The sequence below is a fragment of the Labeo rohita genome, chromosome 8 (assembly GCF_022985175.1).
Source record: "Labeo rohita strain BAU-BD-2019 chromosome 8, IGBB_LRoh.1.0, whole genome shotgun sequence".
In the NCBI taxonomy this organism is placed as follows: domain Eukaryota; kingdom Metazoa; phylum Chordata; class Actinopteri; order Cypriniformes; family Cyprinidae; genus Labeo; species Labeo rohita.
Window position 1 is genome coordinate 5259319 of NC_066876.1, and position 21626 is coordinate 5280944.

At 35.0% G+C, this 21626-nt stretch overlaps 1 protein-coding gene across 1 annotated transcript in view; it reads right to left on the reverse strand.

Moving 5' to 3' along the window:
* The window catches only part of si:dkey-32e23.4 (dynamin-1-like protein), a 42546-nt gene that overhangs the window by 16759 nt on the left and 4161 nt on the right, over positions 1-21626 (reverse strand). Inside the window, 7 exon segments of the mRNA XM_051117406.1 lie at positions 1220-1340; positions 3256-3594; positions 13229-13349; positions 13441-13603; positions 21061-21147; positions 21255-21323; positions 21427-21473. Coding sequence (XP_050973363.1) covers positions 1220-1340; positions 3256-3594; positions 13229-13349; positions 13441-13603; positions 21061-21147; positions 21255-21323; positions 21427-21473 — 947 coding nt within the window.

The window sequence follows — 21626 nt, forward strand, 5'->3', positions numbered from 1 at the left end:
CTGCACTAACAGATCAACCGCACCAGAGTTCGTTTTAATCAAACCAAACATGACAAGTATGAACACACCCTTAATTTGATCTGGTTTTGCTAGTGAATCGCTTGAAGTGAGTGACTACAGTCAAGAGTTTAAATAAATGACAATTGATTTGGTTCATCTGTTCCTCTTTTCGTGCCTTCAGCCATGTTTACACAAAATTGTCAGTACTACTACTGGCCTAGCTCGCAAGATGGAAATATGTGAATAAAGATGTTTTTGAAAAAATGCTTAAAGAAAAAATTTTATTTAATTCATAAGATACATTGTCTTTCAATGATTCAAGCACTTTCCAAATACCTTTCAAATAAGGAATATTGCTATTTTCAAGGGTTTTCCAGGCCTTAAATTGAAAAAAAATCTAATTCAGGCACTTTAAGCACCTTGTTTGAACCCTGCTCAGTTGAATGTATTTCTTTCTTTCTTAACCCAAACTTTTGTTTAAAATGTATTAATAATCAGAAATCTTTCTGGAGCAATAAATCAGCATATTAGAGTGATTTCTGAAGGATCATGTGACACTGAAGACTGATGCTTAAATTCAGCTTTGATCACAGGAATAAATTACGTTTTTAAAAAATATTAAAACACAAAACAGCTTTATTAAATTGTAATAATATTTTATAATATTACTTTACTAGTATTATTTTACCGTGATTATTAATTTACTGTAATTTTATCATATAAATGCTGTCTTGATGAGCAAACTTTTGAGTGGTAGTGTGTATATACGCTAATTGTTTTTTTTATGAATTTTAATTAATTTAAAGATTTTATTTATTTTATTTATTTTCAATTAAATTGAATTATTATTTTTAATTTAATTGAATTTTATTTATTTTAATAAATTATTTTAAGAAACTCTTTCATTTTAGGAGACCTGGAAATCACAATTTTAAAAAAACTAGGAACCACAGTCTGAACCATCACTTATTTTTCAAAAACTCTTCAAGTTGAGGACATGAATACAATTGATTATACCATAACACTGTGTCTCAGAAAAACCTTTTTAAAAAATAATTGTCAATATTTGTGCAATTTGTTTTGGTGATGCTTATGACACAGAAATTACACACTTTACTTCTAAGAAAGTGAGAAAAGGAAGTTAAAAAGATACACAAAGGTTTCAAAAAGCGCTGTATATGCTTATCTGTACACACACACACACACGTCAATATTTTACCGTAGCGTTTCGAATAGCTGTGAGAACGTCCAGCTCGGTGAGTCCTCCAAGTGGGTCAATAGACTGCAGGGTCCTTCCAAACGTCTCGTGGAATATATAACAGATACGAGCTCCTCCACACCTACAATTAACAAATGCACACACAGTCAGTCAGTCCACGAAAATTAAAAATCATGCAGCACTATTGGGATTCACAGACACGTTGGCACATTCACACAGGCCTGGAGTCACAGCCAACCATCCAGCCAGAAAACGTCAATACGAGGCACTTAATTAATCGATAGCTGGTGTGGACTTAGCCAGATATGAGAGATGAACAGCATTTTATCCAACAGTGAAGGGGTGTAAATAAGGAGCTGGACAGACTCGCGGATTATCTGCCTGTCAGATTCAGCCATGCGGACAAAGTAAACATGGTGTGCTTGATATCTGTCACGAGTTTCGGTGCGAAAATGACAGACTGAGACGCTGCTGAAGTCACAGAAAAAAGATTTAGCAGGAATGTAGCCTCAGTAATGACAGTATGTCACACTCAATAGCATGGTGTAAGAAGGCAACCTTTAGTAAGTGGCTCCACAAATAACAGTTATGAGCTGTTCTTTGACTGTCTGATGATTACTGCGCTCATAAATGGCTAGAGCTTTTTCATATCACAAACTCAAACTGGCTGGCTTTACTAAACTTTTAATTGCAATTCCTGTTTTTCTGTCTCAAAGTTTACCAAAAAATTCTGTCCTCATTTACTCATCCTTCACTTGTTCCAAACCTGTACGAGTTTTTCTTTTGCTGAACACTAAAGAAGATATATTCATGATCAATTGGCTGACGGTAGCCATTGACTTCCATAGTATGGAAAAAAATATTATAGAAATCAATGACTACCATATTTGGTAGAGGGCGAATAATGGATGATAATTTTAAATTTGGTGTGAACATACCTTTAAGACCTCTTAAAATGATAATTAAGACTTGTGTTATACTATAGACCAATTATTTGTTTATAAACATTCAGGATGTGCGCGCAGCATGGTTGCAGAAAACCCGGGAGAGATAGCCTTTATGGCTAGAGAATTACACGGATATGGTACAAAATAGTTAGATTTAAAAAGAGTATACATTATATTGATTAGTGATGTTTTTTTTCCCCCTCAGAATTAACAAACTCACTAGTTTTGAGTTAAATTGAGTTATAAAGTCTGAATTATGAGATATAAAAGTCAGAATTGTGAGATAAAATAGATAAATGTTGTGTAAAATGTTAATAGTAATAAATAATATTTCCTGCTGTAACTGTAGGGCTAATACAATATGTCCTCTATGAACAGCATATGTGAATATTATGCAGATTTATTGTGTAAATCAAATTTATGCTTTAAAAGTAGAGTAATCATAGCAGTTTTCATCCATTGTCTGTCCATTTAAACGTCTGCGTTTAGCTTCAAATGGCGTCTTCGACGACAGTATTCTATACAAATTATTTGCATTATGATTTTGACATCAAAAGGCACAAAATATATTTTTTTTTCTCTTATTCCATGGATTTTACCCATTTACCTCCACTTGTTACCAGTGTTCTTCTCCACTATGCGCGTGCAGCTGCAAGTGGCGTCACTGTGACGTCTACTCAAAATTGGTATATTAAAACTTTTTTAACCTTAAATTTGAATAAACTGAACTTAAGATATTATAGAGTCCTGCCCTATTATAAAATTCAGCTTTGATCACAGGAATAAATTACATTTTAAAATACTTTCAAATAGAAAGCAGTTATTTTAAATAGTAAAAATATTTCACACTATTACTGCTTCTGCTGTATTTTGGATAATAAACGCAGGCTTGGTGAGCAGAAGAGACTGCTTTAAAAAAAAACTTTTGACTGGTAGTGTACTTATATAGTATTATCCATACTATGGAAGTCAGTGGCTACTGTCAATTGTTTGGTCAAATCAAATGATTATAGAGCGAACTATCCCTTTGATGTGAAAAGACCTTTAGAGGCAATTTAAATCCTAAAGCATGTTAGTTCAGGTACTCACAATTCAGAGGTCTGAATGTGTCTGGCAGTGCCTTCGATGGTGTTGCAGTAGTCAGTGGCAAACTTCGTAACGATCTGCAATAAGGTGGCGCTGTGGTCTTCTACAGGCTGGCCGTAGCTGTTGAGTCGGGACTGGTATTGGGCGGTGAGCACCGTGACTCGCGTCTTGAGCTCCGGGAGACAGTCTCTGATGTGATGCATGAGCAGTCGGCTCAGGGTGCGTGCCAGGTAACGCGAGCCGCAGCGGGAGGCTAATGATGGGTAATGCCGCTGCAGGAACGCCTGCTCGTCTTTGCAGCAGTCGGCGAGACTCTTTTGGGTGTTCAAGTCATGTTGGCTCCTGGTGAAGAAAAAAAGTTATTATCCACCTTATTTTTCAAGTAAGCTAGCTGTTTTCTGTAAATGCGCTAGACTTCCAGTTCATTAGCTGCTATAGGGAAATAACGAGAAGAATAACTAAGTGTAGTGAACAGAAAAAAAGGGTGCACTACAAACCACTGTTTTCATAATTAACATAATACATTAAAATAATACCGATCACTATCGGCCGATAATCGCTTTTGGATGTTTGATCGGCGGTCTCTAAAAAGGCAGATCTCATAAAGTGATCAAAAACTGATGATGCACGTGCCATGAGAGGTTCGGCACGACATGCAGCGGCACCGTCTCGGTCTCTGTCCGGCGTGGGTAAAACAATCATAATGCTGCAGGTGAAGTACAATTCATATTTAATTAAATAACTTATAAAGTAATTTGAAAACCTTATGTGAGACGTAATTTCACAAACACCACATCGTGTCTGACTATAAGTGAACTGCACAGTTGACACAGGAATTATTACTTGCACAATAGAGGCACTGTCGCATCGTCGCTAAAGTTTATAAATTGCATTTCTTTTTAATGCTTTCCAGTGTTTAACCACTCAGCACTCGCACTCTCTCCTGGAGACTGGGTGCTCATGCACACTCAAAGCGCACACATATAATGCAAGGTTCACGTAACTCCGTTTGCAGTGCGTATTTTTTTCCGCGCTTATGTTAACGGATTAAAGCTGCACACGGTTGCAGTCTGGCAGTGCGTTTCAGGAACGGTTCCGCACCGAATCGGTGCTGCACGTGCAGAATTAAAGTGACAGTGCATTGTTTGTGGTACATATAAAAAAGGATTGACACAAAAATGTCATAAATCAAGTTCCAAACGTAGGTTCGGGAGGAGCCTAATTATTCAGTCCTGTCAGTCATCATTACAAGCCTATATAAGCAGCTCTCATTGCACCATCCCAGCCTCAGTTCTTCCAGCATCCCTCCACCTCCCCTTCTCCTCCTCTGATTCTGTTATTCTCCCTCTAGGTAATATCAGATTGGGGGGGGTTGAACTCTGCGCTCAAGCCGAGCCTCGGGTTCAAGCCTCCATTAAGGACAGCAAGCCAAGTTTGTTTACCATTGCCCATTAGGACTGGATGGGCAGGCGAACTTGTGAATTACAACATAAATTCATGTAATTAAAGTCTACTGTGTTACGCAGTCAACACATATGGGTTTAAAAAATAGAAAAAATCAGGCCTCAAATAAATCATGATTGGAGTATCACCAATAATAATTCATCATGATAAAAAGAAAGCTTTAAAAAGATCGGTATTGGTGATCGGCAGATACTGCTTCCTGTGAACGGCAACCAGTGATCGGCCTCAAAAATCCTGATCGGAGCACCCTATCCACAAGTTTCTGGGGGGCGCTACTGTAAAAAAGAACTTGGGTACACTTTCATTGAGAACCATTTAATGAATATATTTTTAAATACCCAGTCATACAAGTAATTTAAAGAATACTAATTATTTCAGGAAAATAAAATATATGCCATATGCAATTAATATATGTGTACATTATTCTTCTATTACATCATATTGATATTCGTACTGGCATTTAATGGGTAAATTAATTTATCAGAGTCAGAAATTCAACAAACAAACACACACATGATTAGGCTTTTATTAGTGCATATAACATGGATCGATCTACGGTAATTGTGGTGAATGCTTCTTCCGACGGAGCTTCACAGGCTTTTGGCTGCTTTATTTTTTACTAACCACCAGATCAAGCTGTTTTCGACACTCTCGAAGCTTTGAATCTTTTCCCGAAACAGTCAGAGGAAAGTCTCGGTGCTTCAAGAGGCTTCATTTGCCCGTCACTCCTGTCAACTGTTGAATGAATGAGTGTCACGTCCTGCTTTTTTACTTTGAACCAGAAGACGCTCCCGCTTTTGATGCAAGGCCTCATGGGGCGTAGGAAATGTGTGGATAAGACACACCAATTTGCAATATCAAGCAGCAAAACAAGCTGTTTTGTACAGCTAAAAAAAGCTGGATGCGAATGACACTGAAAGCCAGACCCATTAAATTTAAAAAACTATGGGAAAAATAAGGTGGACTGGATTGGACAGTAAAAAGTGGATCGAAGCCTGAAAAAAATGTAAAAGAAGTAAGAAAGCCCCAGAGCGCATCCAAATTCAAGTTTGCTGCCCATCCTTTCTGATAAGATGCTCTCATCATGTAGGTTTTAGGCAATATCTATTGCTTCTTATAATATCCCATAATCCTGTGTGTGATTCGCTGGGAGGGCACAAGCATAAAGCTTGTTTGAATTTATTCTAGATCATTAAACATGATGTTATGTAGCAGCCTTGGTCTCTTGCTTTCAGGAACCAGAACCCTTTCAAAGGAATCGTTCAAAAAAAAAAGTATAAATAAAATCAAAAATTCACAGTGACTGTGAAATTATTGACTGGGCAGCACGGCAGCAAAAACAGTTTTTGAAGGTCTCCTATGCTCATCAGGGCTGCATTTATTTCATCAGATTTACATTTAAAAGTAACACTGTGAAAAATGTTACAATTTAAAATAAGTGTTTTCTATTTTAATATATTTTAAAATGTAATTTATTGCAGATGAATTTTCACAGTCACATAACCCTTCAGAAATTATTTTAATATGCTGATTTTATGCTTCAGAAACTTTTATCAATGTTGAAAACATTTTTGTGCAATTGTTTTCATGAATAAAAAGGCTGAAAGTTTGAATATGCAATAAAGTTTGAAATATAAATCATTCAGAACATTCCGAATATGTTTAATGTCACTTTTGATCAATTTCATGTTGAATAAAAGTATTAAATTCTTTTAAAAACAAACCTTATTGACCTCAAAGTTTTAAACGGCAGTGTATATGAAAGTGGTTGGAGGGGCTGAAAAGAGGTAATTGTACAGAGTCATTCATAATAAGACCAAGAAGGGTCAGTAAGACAGAAAATCGAGTTACTATTGATTTCATGCTGACTTTGAATATAGTGATTGCTGGCATCATTAGGCACGAATTGTTCTTTGACAAAAGAGTTTCAGTTTGACAAAAGTGACTTCAGCTCTTTCATTACAGTCAAAGAGAATTTCTAAGTCAATCTGCAATGCATTCTTAAAGCATAGAGCTTAACTGAAAATTGTTAGTATACTGCCCACTGCTGGAAAACAAAGTACCAAGTACAGTGCACATGCTAACTAGGAATGAAAAACACTTTTTTTTTTTTTTTTTATTTTCTAATTTTCTTGTGATTGGTTGCTAGTGCATTGGTGGTGTTTCAGGTGGGTTTGGGTTATTTGCATATTGCAGGGTTCCTAGATGTTTCCCATTTCAAAAAAGAAACACCAAATCCAGACAAGCTCAATGCAGAGCATTTTTATTAAAACTGCATTGCTTAACTATTACTTACTACATATATTTAAAATATTGTCACCCCAGAATGTTTGTTATCCTACATATTTACTAATGAAATCATTTATTATCAGCCATTATCCTCACACATAAAGTATTCGCCTATATAAAAATATTTGACATTACATTCAGCATTATATAGTACAGTCATCTGTAATCAGCAGTGTAGTCTGCTGTAGTGCAGATCCACTCATGTTCACTGAATGCAATAGCTTTCTCAAAGTGATAATGTGCTTAGGAAGAGAGAAACACTTTATAAGCTGCATATATTCACTTCTGACACATCAGTTTGATACTGTAATCGTGGTTTGATGTTGCACAATCAAGCACCAAAAGAACAGACTGATTTAAAAAAAGATCACACACTTGCTTTATCTTTTGCTGGTTTGAGATTTGCACGCTCATTCATTTAGTAAAGCTGAAGTTTGAGTTAGGAAAATACATGCCTTGAACTTTTTCAGGAATGCTGTATGTTATGAAATAGTTCACCCAGAAGTGAAAATCTGATGAATGTTTGCTCACCCTCAGTCCATCCAAGATGTAGAGGAGTTTGTTTCTTCACCAGATTTGGAGAAATTTAGCATTGTTACCTTTGTAGTGAATGGGTGCCATCAGAATGAGAGTCCAAACAGCTGATAAAAACATTCAAAATAATCCACAAGTAATCCACACCACTCCAGTCCATCAATAATTGTCTTGTAAAAGCCAAAAGCTCTGTTTGTGTAATAAACAAATTCATAATGAAGTAGTTTTTAACTTCAAATCATTGCTTCCAGCTACAATATGAGTCTATAATCCATAATAACACTTCCCCAAGTGAAAAAGTCAATCTCCTGTTGTCTTCTCACATCAAAATCAACCCACATCTTTGTTTAGGACTGTTTTGAACTCTTTTGGCTTGGAACAAATAGTTTGAAGTCTAAAAACATCTTAATAATGGATTTGTTTCTTCCCAGCATGCAGCTTTAGAAGATGTTAACTGATGGACTGGAGTCGTGTGGATTACGTGTGGACTGTTGTGATGTTTTTATCAGCTGTTTTGGTTCCTTTTGGTTGAACGATATCAAAATCTTATGATACGATAATATTGCGATATGAAGTTCACAATATGATATTTATTGCGATATTTAAGAAATAATAATAAAAAAAAAAAAAAAATTAAGAATTGTGGGGGAGGGAAGAAATTTTGGTACATTTTAAAGTTAAGTTATTCTATCTAATGCACTTTGAAAGCTCCAACCCATGGTCTTAACTACAAAAACTTCGAATTGACTTGTACCTGAACTTTAAAGGGGAAATCAACCCTTTTTTTACTTGTGATATACTCTCTCAATCTAAATTACCTTCACACTGCTGGGAAGCCAAACAAATTATAATATACAGTAATAATAATAATAATAATAATAATAATAATAACAGCAATATCCATATATTGTGAAATAACTGCACTTTAAAATAAATGAAAATGTTACACTACAGTAGGAAAATTACAATACTTCTTCCTAATTTCTTCACTCAAAAGAGCATTTTTTGAATCTGGACTGCAGTAACCTTACTCATTAAAACAATTAGCTGTCAGCGATTCGTACTGCATTTTTAAAGGGGTCCTATTATGCTCTTTTACAAAGTCTTGATTTTGTTTTGGGGGTGTAGAACATGCTCTCATGCTTGGTGAATTGAAAAACGTATTATTTTTCACATAATTTACATGATTACAATACCATTCTCCCCAGCCTGGCACAAATAGCTCCATTAGTTCCGGGTTTAATGACGACCCGCTTCCGAAAAACGAAATGTGTTGTGATTGGTTAGCTCTTCCAGTGTGTTGCAATTGGCAAACAGCTTAGACGTGTTTCCGTCCCGCTACGGCCCTTGTCAAAGCAGTTAGCGCAATCTAGATTAAAGTGATTTTTATATTTTAAATATGGATATTTTTCTTACAAAAACGCATCGATTTGCTATAGGAGGCCTTTACTGACCCCCCAGAGCCATGTGAGGTACTTTTTTATTATGGATGGATGCACTTAATTGACTTGTTTTGGACTGATGAAGAGAAACAAAGCTTGGGAGTACCAGGATAATTTGTAATTTAACTCCAAATGCATTCGTCTGAAAGAAGAAAGTCATATACACCTAGGATGCATGGAGGTTAGTAAATAATACGCTACAGTAGTGTTGGGTCCTATCCTCAGCCTGTATTGTGCTAATTTAATTAATTATTTTACATACTTAGTTTCATTGCCCGAAACCAGCATAAGGCTAAAAGCAGCCTAACATTATCAAAGAACATCATCACTGATTAGCCTAGCCTATTCTAGTGCAAGTTTATGCATTTTAAAAAACACTTGCATTATAAGTGAAGCTATCTACACTGTATGATGAATACATCTCTTACCAAAACTAAATATCTCCCTTTGGAGTGGGCTTTGAGATTTGTAACTTTGTAGATCTTTTTTATGCCCAAAGGATACACACCACACACTGACTAAAATTCAAAAAGTGAAAAAGCATAATAGCACCCCTTTAAGCTTTTATTTTGACGGAAACGGCAGTAGAGCTTTTATTTTGAAGGAAAACTCCAGCTTCAGCGAAAACAGGCTTACAAAAACACGTCTCACTACAAATCTAGCGAAGCATTGTAATCATCTGCTGCAAAAATAAAGGATAACTGCTGGCCTTTGCATTCCCAAACGTGTGCTAAACTCACAGCACGTGCAATAAACGAGTTCACTGCATTTATTCACAATGAACGGAGATTTTCTGAGGTGTGGAAAACATTAGATCAAGAGCTGATCACCTGAACGAAGTGAGCGTGCAGTGAAAACTCGATGAAGGGATTAAGTCTAATTGTGCTTTCGGTTTGAATTCATTTGACAGATACTGTGCCAAAAGCATAATGGCCCAAAACACAACTTCAAAGACATTTTATGTAGTAAGAAGTTTAAATATATTTTAAAAACTACACTTTTTGCCTGGAAGACCTATCGCTTCATATCGTCATGCGAACACGATCATATTGAGATAGTTTTGCTATCGAGATATCACAATATTGATAATATCGTTACATCCTACTTTTTTTTTTTTAGAAATTCTTTATATTTTAGAAAACTGGAAATTTATATCTCCATATCCAAGCATATCCATACTTCTTCTTGATATGGCACTGAACCCTGTAACTGGCCCAAGTATTTATGATATTCTGGTCTCTAGATACGGCACAGGTTCTTCCTTCAGTCCGAGTTATGAGTTGTGTAGCCAGTAAGTCAGATCTCGCTTCAATAACACATGATTTAAGAAATCATTTATGTCCGTTGCACAAATAGAACTGGACTAGATGCATGCTTAAATTTAATATTTAAGGTAAGGGATTAGTTTGAACCTCCGACCTCAAAAATGAGCAACAGTGTCACTGATACCTCAGCAAACACCAATGATAAACCGAAAATGACTGACCGACATACTGTACCGAACACATTTTTTATTTGTTGCCTTTGCTTGCTTTCCATAAACACTCTCCCAGGAAATCTTCAAGTGCCTTTTCTGTCTGATGGCTCGCCGTTGAATCCTCAAAGAGAGCGTAGGTTAATACCGAAGAGACGATGGCCCGCAGCTACGTCTGATTAACTTAACGAGAGTCGAGAAATGAAAAGTGTCACTGCAGTTCCTCTCCCCAACTAAATTGCCTCCTGTATTCGCACAGGCCCTAAAGGACAAGCTAAAGCCAAAGCTGAATAAACCAATGATTTATCTCAAACACGGCTCTCCGTTTGCAGATAGCGGGAGACACGGTACCCTTGGGTGCTAGTGCATGAATACGCAGTGCGGGAGAGGAGAGGATAACAGCGTAGGGAATATTACAGTCACTGCTGCTCAGGGTTATGATAGAGGAACACGAAATGTAAGAAAATTACACTGTTAAAACGTTGCAATGCTTTTTTACATGGTTGATTAAGTTTCAACTCCAGTCAAAAGGGCCGTGTGCTGCACTTCAGTAGCACTTTATTTTTTTCCCTGAGGTCCACTTAAAATGTTATTCAAGGTTTCATGCGCATGTTGTGATGTAGTTTTACATGGTCATGTTCCACCCTCTCCCTGACCCTTCTGCTTAAACAGACTGTTTTTGCTGCCGTGCCTGTAGGACTCCATATGTAAATGCGTTCTGTAATGATCTACTTCGTCTCATGAGAAAAAACAGACTCTGCACTTTTGCAAAATATGAAATACGTTGCTGCAGGTCCAAATTGGTGAAGTTTTAAGGTGAAATGTTGCTTCAAGTACTGGAGGGTTCTGTTTTTGCTTTACGAGCACTTGTACTATCAAGTTGCACAGAAAACAACAAAAGCAGTACAAAGTTCTGAGCTACTGTTAAAGCAGAAGTCCACTTCCAAAACAAAGATTCAGGTGAGAATTTCCACATATCATCCAAGATGTTTGTGTCTTTCTTTCTTCAGTCGTAAAGAAATTCTGTTTTTTGAGGAAAACATTTCAGCATTTTTCTTCATATAATAGACTGGTATGGTGCCCCGATTTTGAACTTTCAAAATGCGGCTTCAAACAACTGCATTTTGGAAGTTCAAAATCGGGGCACCATATCAGTCCATTACATGGAGAAAAAGGCTGAAATGTTTTCCTCGAAAAAAATCATTTCTTTACAACTGAAGAAAAAAAAAGACATGAACATCTTGGATGACAAGGGGGTGAGTACATTATATGTGAATCTTTGTTTTGGAAGTGGACTTCTCCTTTAATTTCGTTAACAAAAACTATGATGACAACAAGGTCAATAAACAGTAACTGTGGCTATGTCAACATGCAATATCATTGGCGGTTAAAAAGATGAGACTAAAATGTATTTTACAAAATAAAAAACTATACCAAAATCAGTTTTTTTTTTTTTTACACACATCTACCAATGCAAGATTTTCATGTTGCCAGATATCAAGAGTTCAAATCCCCAAATCAGAGCCCGTATTCACAAAACATCTTAAGGATAAAAATAGAAGAAAAGGAAGAAAATAGGCATGTTCATTGCAGTTATTTTTCCTAACCAACAGCTGACACTTGTTAACCGATTATTAACCATTAACCGACAAGATTATATTAAATTAGAATTTAATTATTTTTTGAAAGGAGAGGTGTCTGTGGCCCTTTAAAAATACCTATTTTTTTTTTCTAGGGATTAATTTTACAGAGGTGTTTGAGTCCACATTCTATTGATTAGTGCTTATTAGTGAAAATGTGACTAAGTTGACTAAAACTTGACTAAACACAAACAGGACAAGGTTGACTAAATATGATAACTGAAAAGTACATTTGACCAGGTCTAAGACCAAGACTGATTTAAAATACTACTACTAATTAAGAAATGGCTGACAAAATTAACATTATTCAGAGGTTATTTAGAATCAATGTTATTTTTCCCCCTTTAGGTAGAATTAGTTTTTTTAAAGAACATTTTAAGCAAGGACATTACATTGAAATCGACATTAAAAAGAGAAAGTAAAAAAAAAAAAAGTACATTGTTACATAAGACTTTTAATTTGTCTATTTCAAATAAATGCTGTTCTTTTGAAATTTTTATTACCTATATACTGTATTTTTAAGTAAATTAACACAGCTTTGGTGAGACGTTCAAAAATATTTAATAAATATTAAATAAACATTAGATCTTAGAAAATATTAATAAATACTATTTCAGTAAATAATAACAACTGCAAACTTTGTAACAGTAGTGTTTCGGTATCAGAATTCTTTATACATATTATTAACAGTAATAATTTAATAATACATTAAATTCATATTAACAGCTTGCATGTATTAAAATACAGTGGACTGAAATATCAAAACTCACATTTCTTGAGGATATTTAAATCACAATTAGAAGTAGACTACACATGCATGAACTATGGAGTGCTTGTACAGAAATAACATTAAATTTCTGATCTATGTAGTCACAGTGAAATCACTAAAAAGTACATGGAGTGTGAACTTGTAGGTTTACTATAGAAAAGCTAAAATGTGTGTAAAATTACGACTGACCAAATCGACTGGCTTGGTTTGACTCTCTCACACCCATGTTACAATGGAGGATTTTCAGTGAATAACAACTTAGATATCAGTCTGTTGCTTTGGAAATAAAATTTTGGATGCAAAATTGGATTTTAAATGTTCAATTTAAAATCCAGATAGGGTAAGAGGTAATATGGTGACTGACCTGTTAACCACACCGATAATGCCCAGTCTGATGGGTATGACCCGGCCCAGCAGCACCTCCAGAGCGTCTGTTCCCGCGTCCATCAAATCCAGCTTACTCACCACCAGCAGCGTCCTGCGACCTGAGCGCACACAGGTAATGAATACACTCCTTTCCCACAGTGCCGTTCAGTGTGTAATAATGATATCTGGAATTCTGTGCATGTTGCTCACCATCGGGATCCACCTCTCGTGCCAGTTTAAGGGCATCCGATGTGGCGAGGTCAGAGTTTGCAGGAGAAACACACAGGATGAGGGAGTTGGGGTTGGAGATGTATGACAGAATCATCTCTTGGACTTGAGTCTCGATATCTTCAGGCTGGTCACCGACCGGGACCTACTCAAAAAACAAAAAATAAAAAGAAAGAAATCACATCGTATGACAAAGATTGAGTGAATGAAGCAATTAGGACTGCAACTAATGATTATTTTGATTCATTAAGAATAAAAAATCCAAACAATATTACTTATTAAATGAATTATATGAATTATTAAAAATGAAATTTAATAAAATAAATAAATAAATAATTTTAATACATTATTAAAAAACGTAATTCCACATCCTGCCCTCAAAACAATGTGCACTTTGAAGGCTATGAAAACAAATGAATATATCTGTGTATATTATACATTATGTGCAAATAAAATCATGCTTCTGTTTCAATTTTTCATAAGGCTAGTTCTGAAAAACAAAAAGTAAAACATCAGAATTATTGCACTCCTATATTTTTAGTATTTTTATATATAATATATTTACTATATTTTCGTTTCTAATATATATATATATATATTATATTTTTATTAATATATTAATATTTTAATACTGTACTTTTTTTGGTACACTGTAAAATCTGTGATATAGACAAGAAATAAAGTTTTTCTTCAAATGTGACATGTTAATGTTTTTGTTTTTTTTTTGTATTTACTGAAATATATAGGGCAAAATCTATTTTAAAAAATATATATATTTAAAAAAGATATTTATATTTCTTAAATTATATTTTCCAAACAAAATGGCCAAAAAATATATTGCTAAAAATTATATTTACATAAATATATTTTTAAAATTTTTTTTGGACATTTGTGTATATTTTGAAACCAAAAATATATTTGCAAAAATATATTCTTTGCTGCATGAGGTCCTCTGTCTGTTTGAAGCGTATGCACATCTATGCGCTTATTCAGTGAAGTCTGTGAAGTTTTTACGAATGATTCACTAGCTTTCAGGACTAGCCTTTATGCAAAATGGAAATAATAGCGTGACTCTCTAATCTTTAACAGATGAGGACACAACTGTGAAATGTAAGTTATGCACTGAGGAATGCACATCTCAAATGCTTTAAACAGCATACATATCTGTCAAGGCTGCTATAGAGCATTCTTATATACAAGGCAACTTGGGTTGTGCACTCTTCCTGCAGCAGCTCAATTTGTGTCCTCCGCTACACGCCATTTGGTTTTGTCCAGAGAATCTCATTATTCACTACTGTAAAGTGACATAACTGGTGGATGCACAGATGAGATCAATAATTTGCCACTGATTATTTTCATCGCCAATTCAATATAATCATTTTAAAATTGTGGACATGTTTATCGTTGTTCAGAAAATTTTAGTTGGTAAAATCCAGTTATTTTCAACATGTGCGATCAGGAATTTTGCATGAGGGCGAAAGAGTTTCCCACACAAATGACACGTCGTCAAAATCGATTATGACGATTACAAAAATAAATGCATCAATAGAATGCATCAATGCATTGCACTATTTATGTCAATCACTAAACCTCTGACAAGTTTCGCACAAAAGATTCTTCAGAACAGTTGCTAATGTGGTGGTGTGCTGTAGGCAAGAGCTGCCAAGCTCACACAAACTGTCTATACTTGTGGTTACAAAGCTTTTGAAAGTCATTGCTGTTAACAAGAAGAATGGCACATTTCTGCCAAATACTGGATTGGAATGTGAAGTCCTGGATGGAGAACATAGCTACAATTGCTTAAATATCAGGTTGTTTTTCACCAAAACGAACTGGAAAATGGTCAATGAGCCACTTTTTTTTTCCAGACACTGCTGGACGCTTTATTAATTGTTAATCATGCTGAACTGTTTCTATATAACAGTTTCTACATAAAAGCTAATGGCTGCTTTGAGTACAGAGTGTTTTCTTCTGCACTGAAAAATGTTTTCATTCCAGTTAAAAAAAAATTTGGGTAATGGTTCACATTTATATTTTATAACTTGAGCCAATGAAAAATAAATAACTTGCACTAAACAATATTTCTATGAAAACTATTTTATAGAAGCTGGCATAAAAGTATATTTTTCTTGACGAAGAAAGTCAATAAATTTAAATTCTATTTTTGATCTAAATAAAAAGATACAGATTTAATCAAAACAAAAATTCTCATTGGAGAAATAATATTACAAATTATTTATAATTACTATAACTAACTTCCAGTCACAGCCTTAGATGAAATCAACTGAACTAAAAGACATTAAATGTCTGAAGATCTCAGCAGAGGAGGATTAAACAACTCCACAAACAGCATCACCAGCCTCACTTATTACTAATTTCCCAAAAGCAACTTGTTACCAACAGAGTTTAATGGAATTTGTGACCATAGTCGGCTAATGATGCTTTTGGGAAACGCACCCCAGTTTGACTTTATTTGTCATACAGACGTTTTTACTGAGAATTAACAGAGGTTTATTTACATAGTTTTAGTGAATTCCATTTGACGTACGGCTGGGCGATATGGACAAAAAAATTATCATGATAATTTTCATATCAGTCGATATCAGTAATTATCACAATAAATGTCAAATCTTTATTTCTTTCGAGTTTAAAGTCTCCAAAGTGAAAGTTGTAGAAACCAGACCATTAATTTTCCTTAACAAAATAAATATCTAAATAGAAAAATTAATTTCTGCATGTTCTATTGAGATATATAGTTTCAAATCAAGAAACAGGTTTGGGTTGTCTGCTAATAATACTACTACTAATAATAATAATAATATCACTTTTTTTTTGTCTCTTAGAAATGCACATTTGATAGTAGCTTGAGGATGCAGAGGTGAATTTTTGTTCAATCAGTAGCATCTGTAAAAATTGTAGCAACCTCAGTTTTATATGGTTACATTTATTCTGACACAGTTTTTTTTTTTTTAAATTAAGCATTGGTCTCCCATAGTAGCAAGCATACATTTAAAACATGATAAAGTTAAAACCACACGTAATGGTACCTCAATACCACGGTAAAATATAACTACATGGTTTTATAGGTAGCCTATTTGTATGAGAAACAGTAGTCTAAAAACATTCAGTATAAATGCACACATGCTACAGCTTAATCACAAATACATACATACTATAATTATATACCATTACTCCTGTAATAAAATTCAATGTGAATATCCCACATTGCTGCCACAATACCATGGTGCAGTAAGTGTTACTACAGTAAATCCATGATGGCAATGTGTAGATTGAAAAGCCTTCTGGCTGTCTCGTTCAGGGGCGCAGATGGGATTTTTGGGCTAATAGTTTGCACTAAAAAGCCATTGGGGGATTCTTATTTGACTTCATGGATAACCAACAATAGGCCTGTAACAAAGGCCTGTCTGATCAACACTAGCAATGCATTTTATACCACTAGCCACATCAGCATGGGCACGAAGGTGCCCGTAGCTCGCGGCAAAAGCAACACAAATATTGAGGAAACGATGGCGGGCGGAGGAATTTGGTTTTCAACTAAAGTAAAGTAAAGGAAAAAAAAAAAAACTCACTGCTAACTCACATTAATGTTCAAACAACATGTAAAAGTGAACTTTGCATCCGATGACCCCTTTAAGATCTTAGTCTATATGATGTGTTCTGTTAATGCATAAACTTCATATTAGCCTATTTGTAGCACACTTGCTGTAGTAATCGCAATAAGCTTTGTGCTTTGTTACTTTTTAATAAACAAAGTATCAGCTTTAAAATCATGTCAAATTCACAACGCTCTTTAACGCGACAGGCGTGGTCACTTTGGCACCTCAGTTTAAGCGGCAAGTGAATCCAGTATATCTTTCTTTTTGCTACTATAGTACCAAATGAATATGAATTAATATCAAAAGTTAAGCTATTTTACAAGAGCCTACAGTGCAACTTACTGAAATGTCTCATGTAATCGCTCGTTCTGTGTCAAACTGCAGAAAACGTGTACAGGTGTACACTACTGTGTAAACATCATCACATAACAATAGATTTACCTCAGAATAACCATTCAGCATCCATAAGCTCTTCAGTCAGTTAGGAAAAATAACTATAAAGAGGAGTATTTTGCTATGTTAATGCACTATTGCATATTAATATTTTTACTTAATCTGTTGTCTATTATGATTAAAAAAATGCAAGAATGCAAGCTAAAGATAAAATTGCTTGTTACTAATGAAGATAAACCGACTGGATGTGTGAAAGACATATGACCATAGGCGTAAATCAAGGGGGGGGCATGTCCCCCCCATCTGTGGGGTTGTCCCCCCTAAAAATATCATTACAAGCGACTATTGTAAATAATATTATGTACATATACTTAAAATAATTGTGTAAGTAGTAAAACAATATAAATGCAAAAATAAAAACGTTTTAAGTTCAGAAATGTTTTGAGTCCACCCTCCCTTGCCTAACAGTGGTTTGGTCCATAGCCTGCTTTCTGATACACACACGAGTCCGGTAGGAGAGAGCAAAGTTTCTCAGTAGTTTTGTGCAGTGGTGGATGAAGTACACAAATCAAGTACTTGAGTAAAAGTACAGATACATATAATAAAATATTACTCCAGTAAAAGTAAAAGCCTACTCAAGTGAAAGTACGCTTAAAAAAAGTTTACTCGAGTAGGCTACTTTTATATTAGCATATATTTTGTATAATCCTACTGCTCAAAATACCTGGGATTTTCCCAAAACAACCACTATATGGAGTTTTTGTTGTTGATATGGACTGTTGATGAGATGTTCACTGTGAAGCTTACACTATGTACCCGAGAGAAAACAGATTTGACTGTCTAATTTTCACCAGTAAGAAAAGTGTTTTAAAGCTTGTTATTTTGCATAACGTCACAGTTATATATGACATGAGAATAAGGCCTGAAGTTAGCAAGAACATTTTAAGGAAAATATAATTATATTTTTTTCCTCTCAAACCTTGTCTGTGGTGTAAAAACACACCTGGCCAAATGCCCCCAGAGGACATCACTTCCTACTTTAATAATTACTGTAGTTACCAGTTCTGTAGGTACCAGTAATCTTGTTAGGTAGACAGTTAGCATTAGATAACAATATTTACTTATTTTCAGTATGGTTATGGATAAACATTCTTATCTGTCTACTCTAGTTGATCCAAACAATATAAAAATGTATATTGTTGATAAACAATATAAAAACAGATGTCACATTTGGCTAAATGCGTAGTATTTTAATACAACTGCTAACGTTGTAGCAGCATGTTTTTACCTAAAACATAGAGACACTGATGTTGACGTGTCTGAATTCAAGCATTTCAGTGGGCTTAAACAGATCACCCTTTACAGCAGATTTAACAAAAAACTGACAGTTTCAGTAAACAATAATTAATCCTAAAATTTGACATTAGTCACTTAATTTTCACATCAATGAGTTGTCGACTCGAGAACAGCTGCAATTGGATCATTCCAATTCGTGAATGAATCGTTTGGTGCGATTTGCGAATCGATTTAACAGGTTCATTGTAAAGAATCAGTTTGTTCGTGAATCAGATACCGCTTCTGAGTCTCGGAGCATGTGATCTATTAAAAGATGTAACAACATGTTTTATGAAATGTAGTGAAGTAAAAAGTGTGATCTTATGCTTTGGAATGTAGTGAAGTAAAAGTTAAAGTTACTCAAAATAAAACTACTCCAGTAAAATACAGATACCTGAAAAATGTACTTAAGTACAGTAACGAAGTACAACTGGTTTTGTGTAAGTAACTAGGCTGTCAAGCGGGGGGCTTGAGGAGGGTGGTCAATATGCTAATGTTTCAAGTTGACGTCAACAGGAAACAGCTTGGGAATCATTTTAAAAATCCCTCGTTTCAGTGATTCAGAGTTGACTCTTTATACACTGTGCATTTTCAGATTTAAAACTTTGTAGGATGTTTTCATTCACTTAGAGCTGTGTTACACACTGCAGGAAAGGTAATTTTCAAAAATCCATAACAGGGGCACTTTGAGAGAGTTAGTAATAAATTAGTTATGCTTAACCACACTATCAATATCTGATTTCAGATTTACCTTTCCCTAAACATCATGTAAAAACTCTGGTTGGTAATATTACACATCAGTTTTGATGCTGTCTTCCTGTCCAAAAGTGGTAGCTTTTTATCATAACAAAAAAAAAAATGTGGACTAGACTTTATGCTGCTAGTCAAAGTCTGGCTATGTGAGAAAATTGAACTAATTATCTAAGCATACTGAATATGGTGTGATTTATTGTGGGATATTAAGTTTCTTGAACTTAAAGGAGAAGTCCACTTCCAGAACAACAATTTACAAATAACTTACTCACCCCCTTGTCATCCAAGATGTTCATGTCTTTCTGTCTTCAGTCATGAAGAAATTACAGTTTTTGAGGAAAACATTTCAGGATTTTGGTCCATATAATGGACTTTATTGGTGCCCCGATTTTGAACTTCCAAAATGTAGTTTAAATGCAGCTTCAAAGGCTCTAAATGATCCCAGCAGAGGAAGAAGGGTCTTATCTAGCGAAACGATTGGTCATTTTTTTTTTTTTTTTTTCAAAAAATAAAAATTTGTATGCTTTTTAAGCACAAAAGCTTGTGTAGCACAGGCTCTGGGATGCACGTCCACGACGCTATGAATCACGTCTAAGTTCATTGTCTGTGTACTCCGGCTTCAGAATTGTCCAACTTCCATAGTCTTTGTAAACACTGGGTCTGTAGTTCCGCCTATGTTCCGCTTGACCATTCAAAACGATTCAATAGTGCGTACCGTCGTGGACGCGCATTCGCTAGATAAGACCCTTCTTCCTCGGCTGGGATCGTTTAGAGCCCTTTGAAGCTGCATTTAAACTACATTTTGAAAGTTCAAAATCGGGGCACCAATCAAGTCCATTATATGGAGAAAAATGCTTAAATGTGACCATGGACCACAAAACCAGTCATAAGTGTCAATTTTTCAAAATTGAGCTTTATACATCATCTGAAAGCTGAAAAAATAAGCTTTCCATCGATGTATGGTTTGTAAGGATAGAACAATATTTGGCTGAGATGCAACTATTTCAGTATGTGGAAAAAATCAAAATATTGAGAAAATCACCTTTAAAGTTGTCCAAATTAAGTTCTTTGCATAGCATATTACTAATCAAAAATTAAGTTTTGATATATTCATTTTATGAAATTTACAAAATATCTTCATGGAACATGATCTTTACTTAATTTCCTAATGATTTTTGGCATAAAAGAAAAATCTATAATTTTGACCCATACAATGTATTTTTGACTATTGCTACAAATATACCACTGCGACTTAAGACTGGCTTTTGTGGTCCAGGGTCACAAACGTTTTCCTCAAAAACCATAATTTCTTCACGACTGAAGACTGTATATTTTTTGTAAATTGTTGTTCTGAAAGTGCAGTTCTCCTTTAAGAAACATGCTCACTTGAAAGCATTTAATTTCAAAAGATAAAACAAAATACAAAAATTATGCTTTTTATCCTCAAGCAAATGAGTTTGTTTGCATTGCACGGTAAAAGAAAACATCTAGTCATTGTGGGTACCTTAGTGATGCCAGGCAAGTCAACTAACGTCAGACTGAGTACGTTAGGGGAATAGATCTTCAGGTAAATGGGCTCTGGACTGATGCCCTGGAGAGGAAAAAGAGAACAACTAAATGAGTTCAATTAAAACAGAGCCTTAAAAAGGAATTACAAGAGTGTTTCAAACTATCTGAAGTGCCATGCTTCCGCTGCACCTTATTATCGGTACTGCGATCCGTTTCGTCCTCGATCTCTTTCCGGATTTCACTGAAGTCTGTGAAAATCTGAGCAAAGAGAAAACAGCATCTCAATAGAGTCGAGGTTCATAACAAGCTATGGCGTGTTCTGCATGACCTATTTTTTCAACAACTCCAAGTCTTTAATTACCTGGTTTTTGCAGTGAAGGAAGGTGCCCCATTCCTCTGCTTTGACACCTTTAGAAGAACAAGAGAGAAGAACGCAAACACACAAGACAATGCAAATCAATATTTATGACCCTGAGCCCAGCAGAAATTCTAGCAGAAACCCTATTCCCATAAAAGACCTCAATGGAAATAAAAGCTTTTTACAGGCTTTGACTGCAAGGA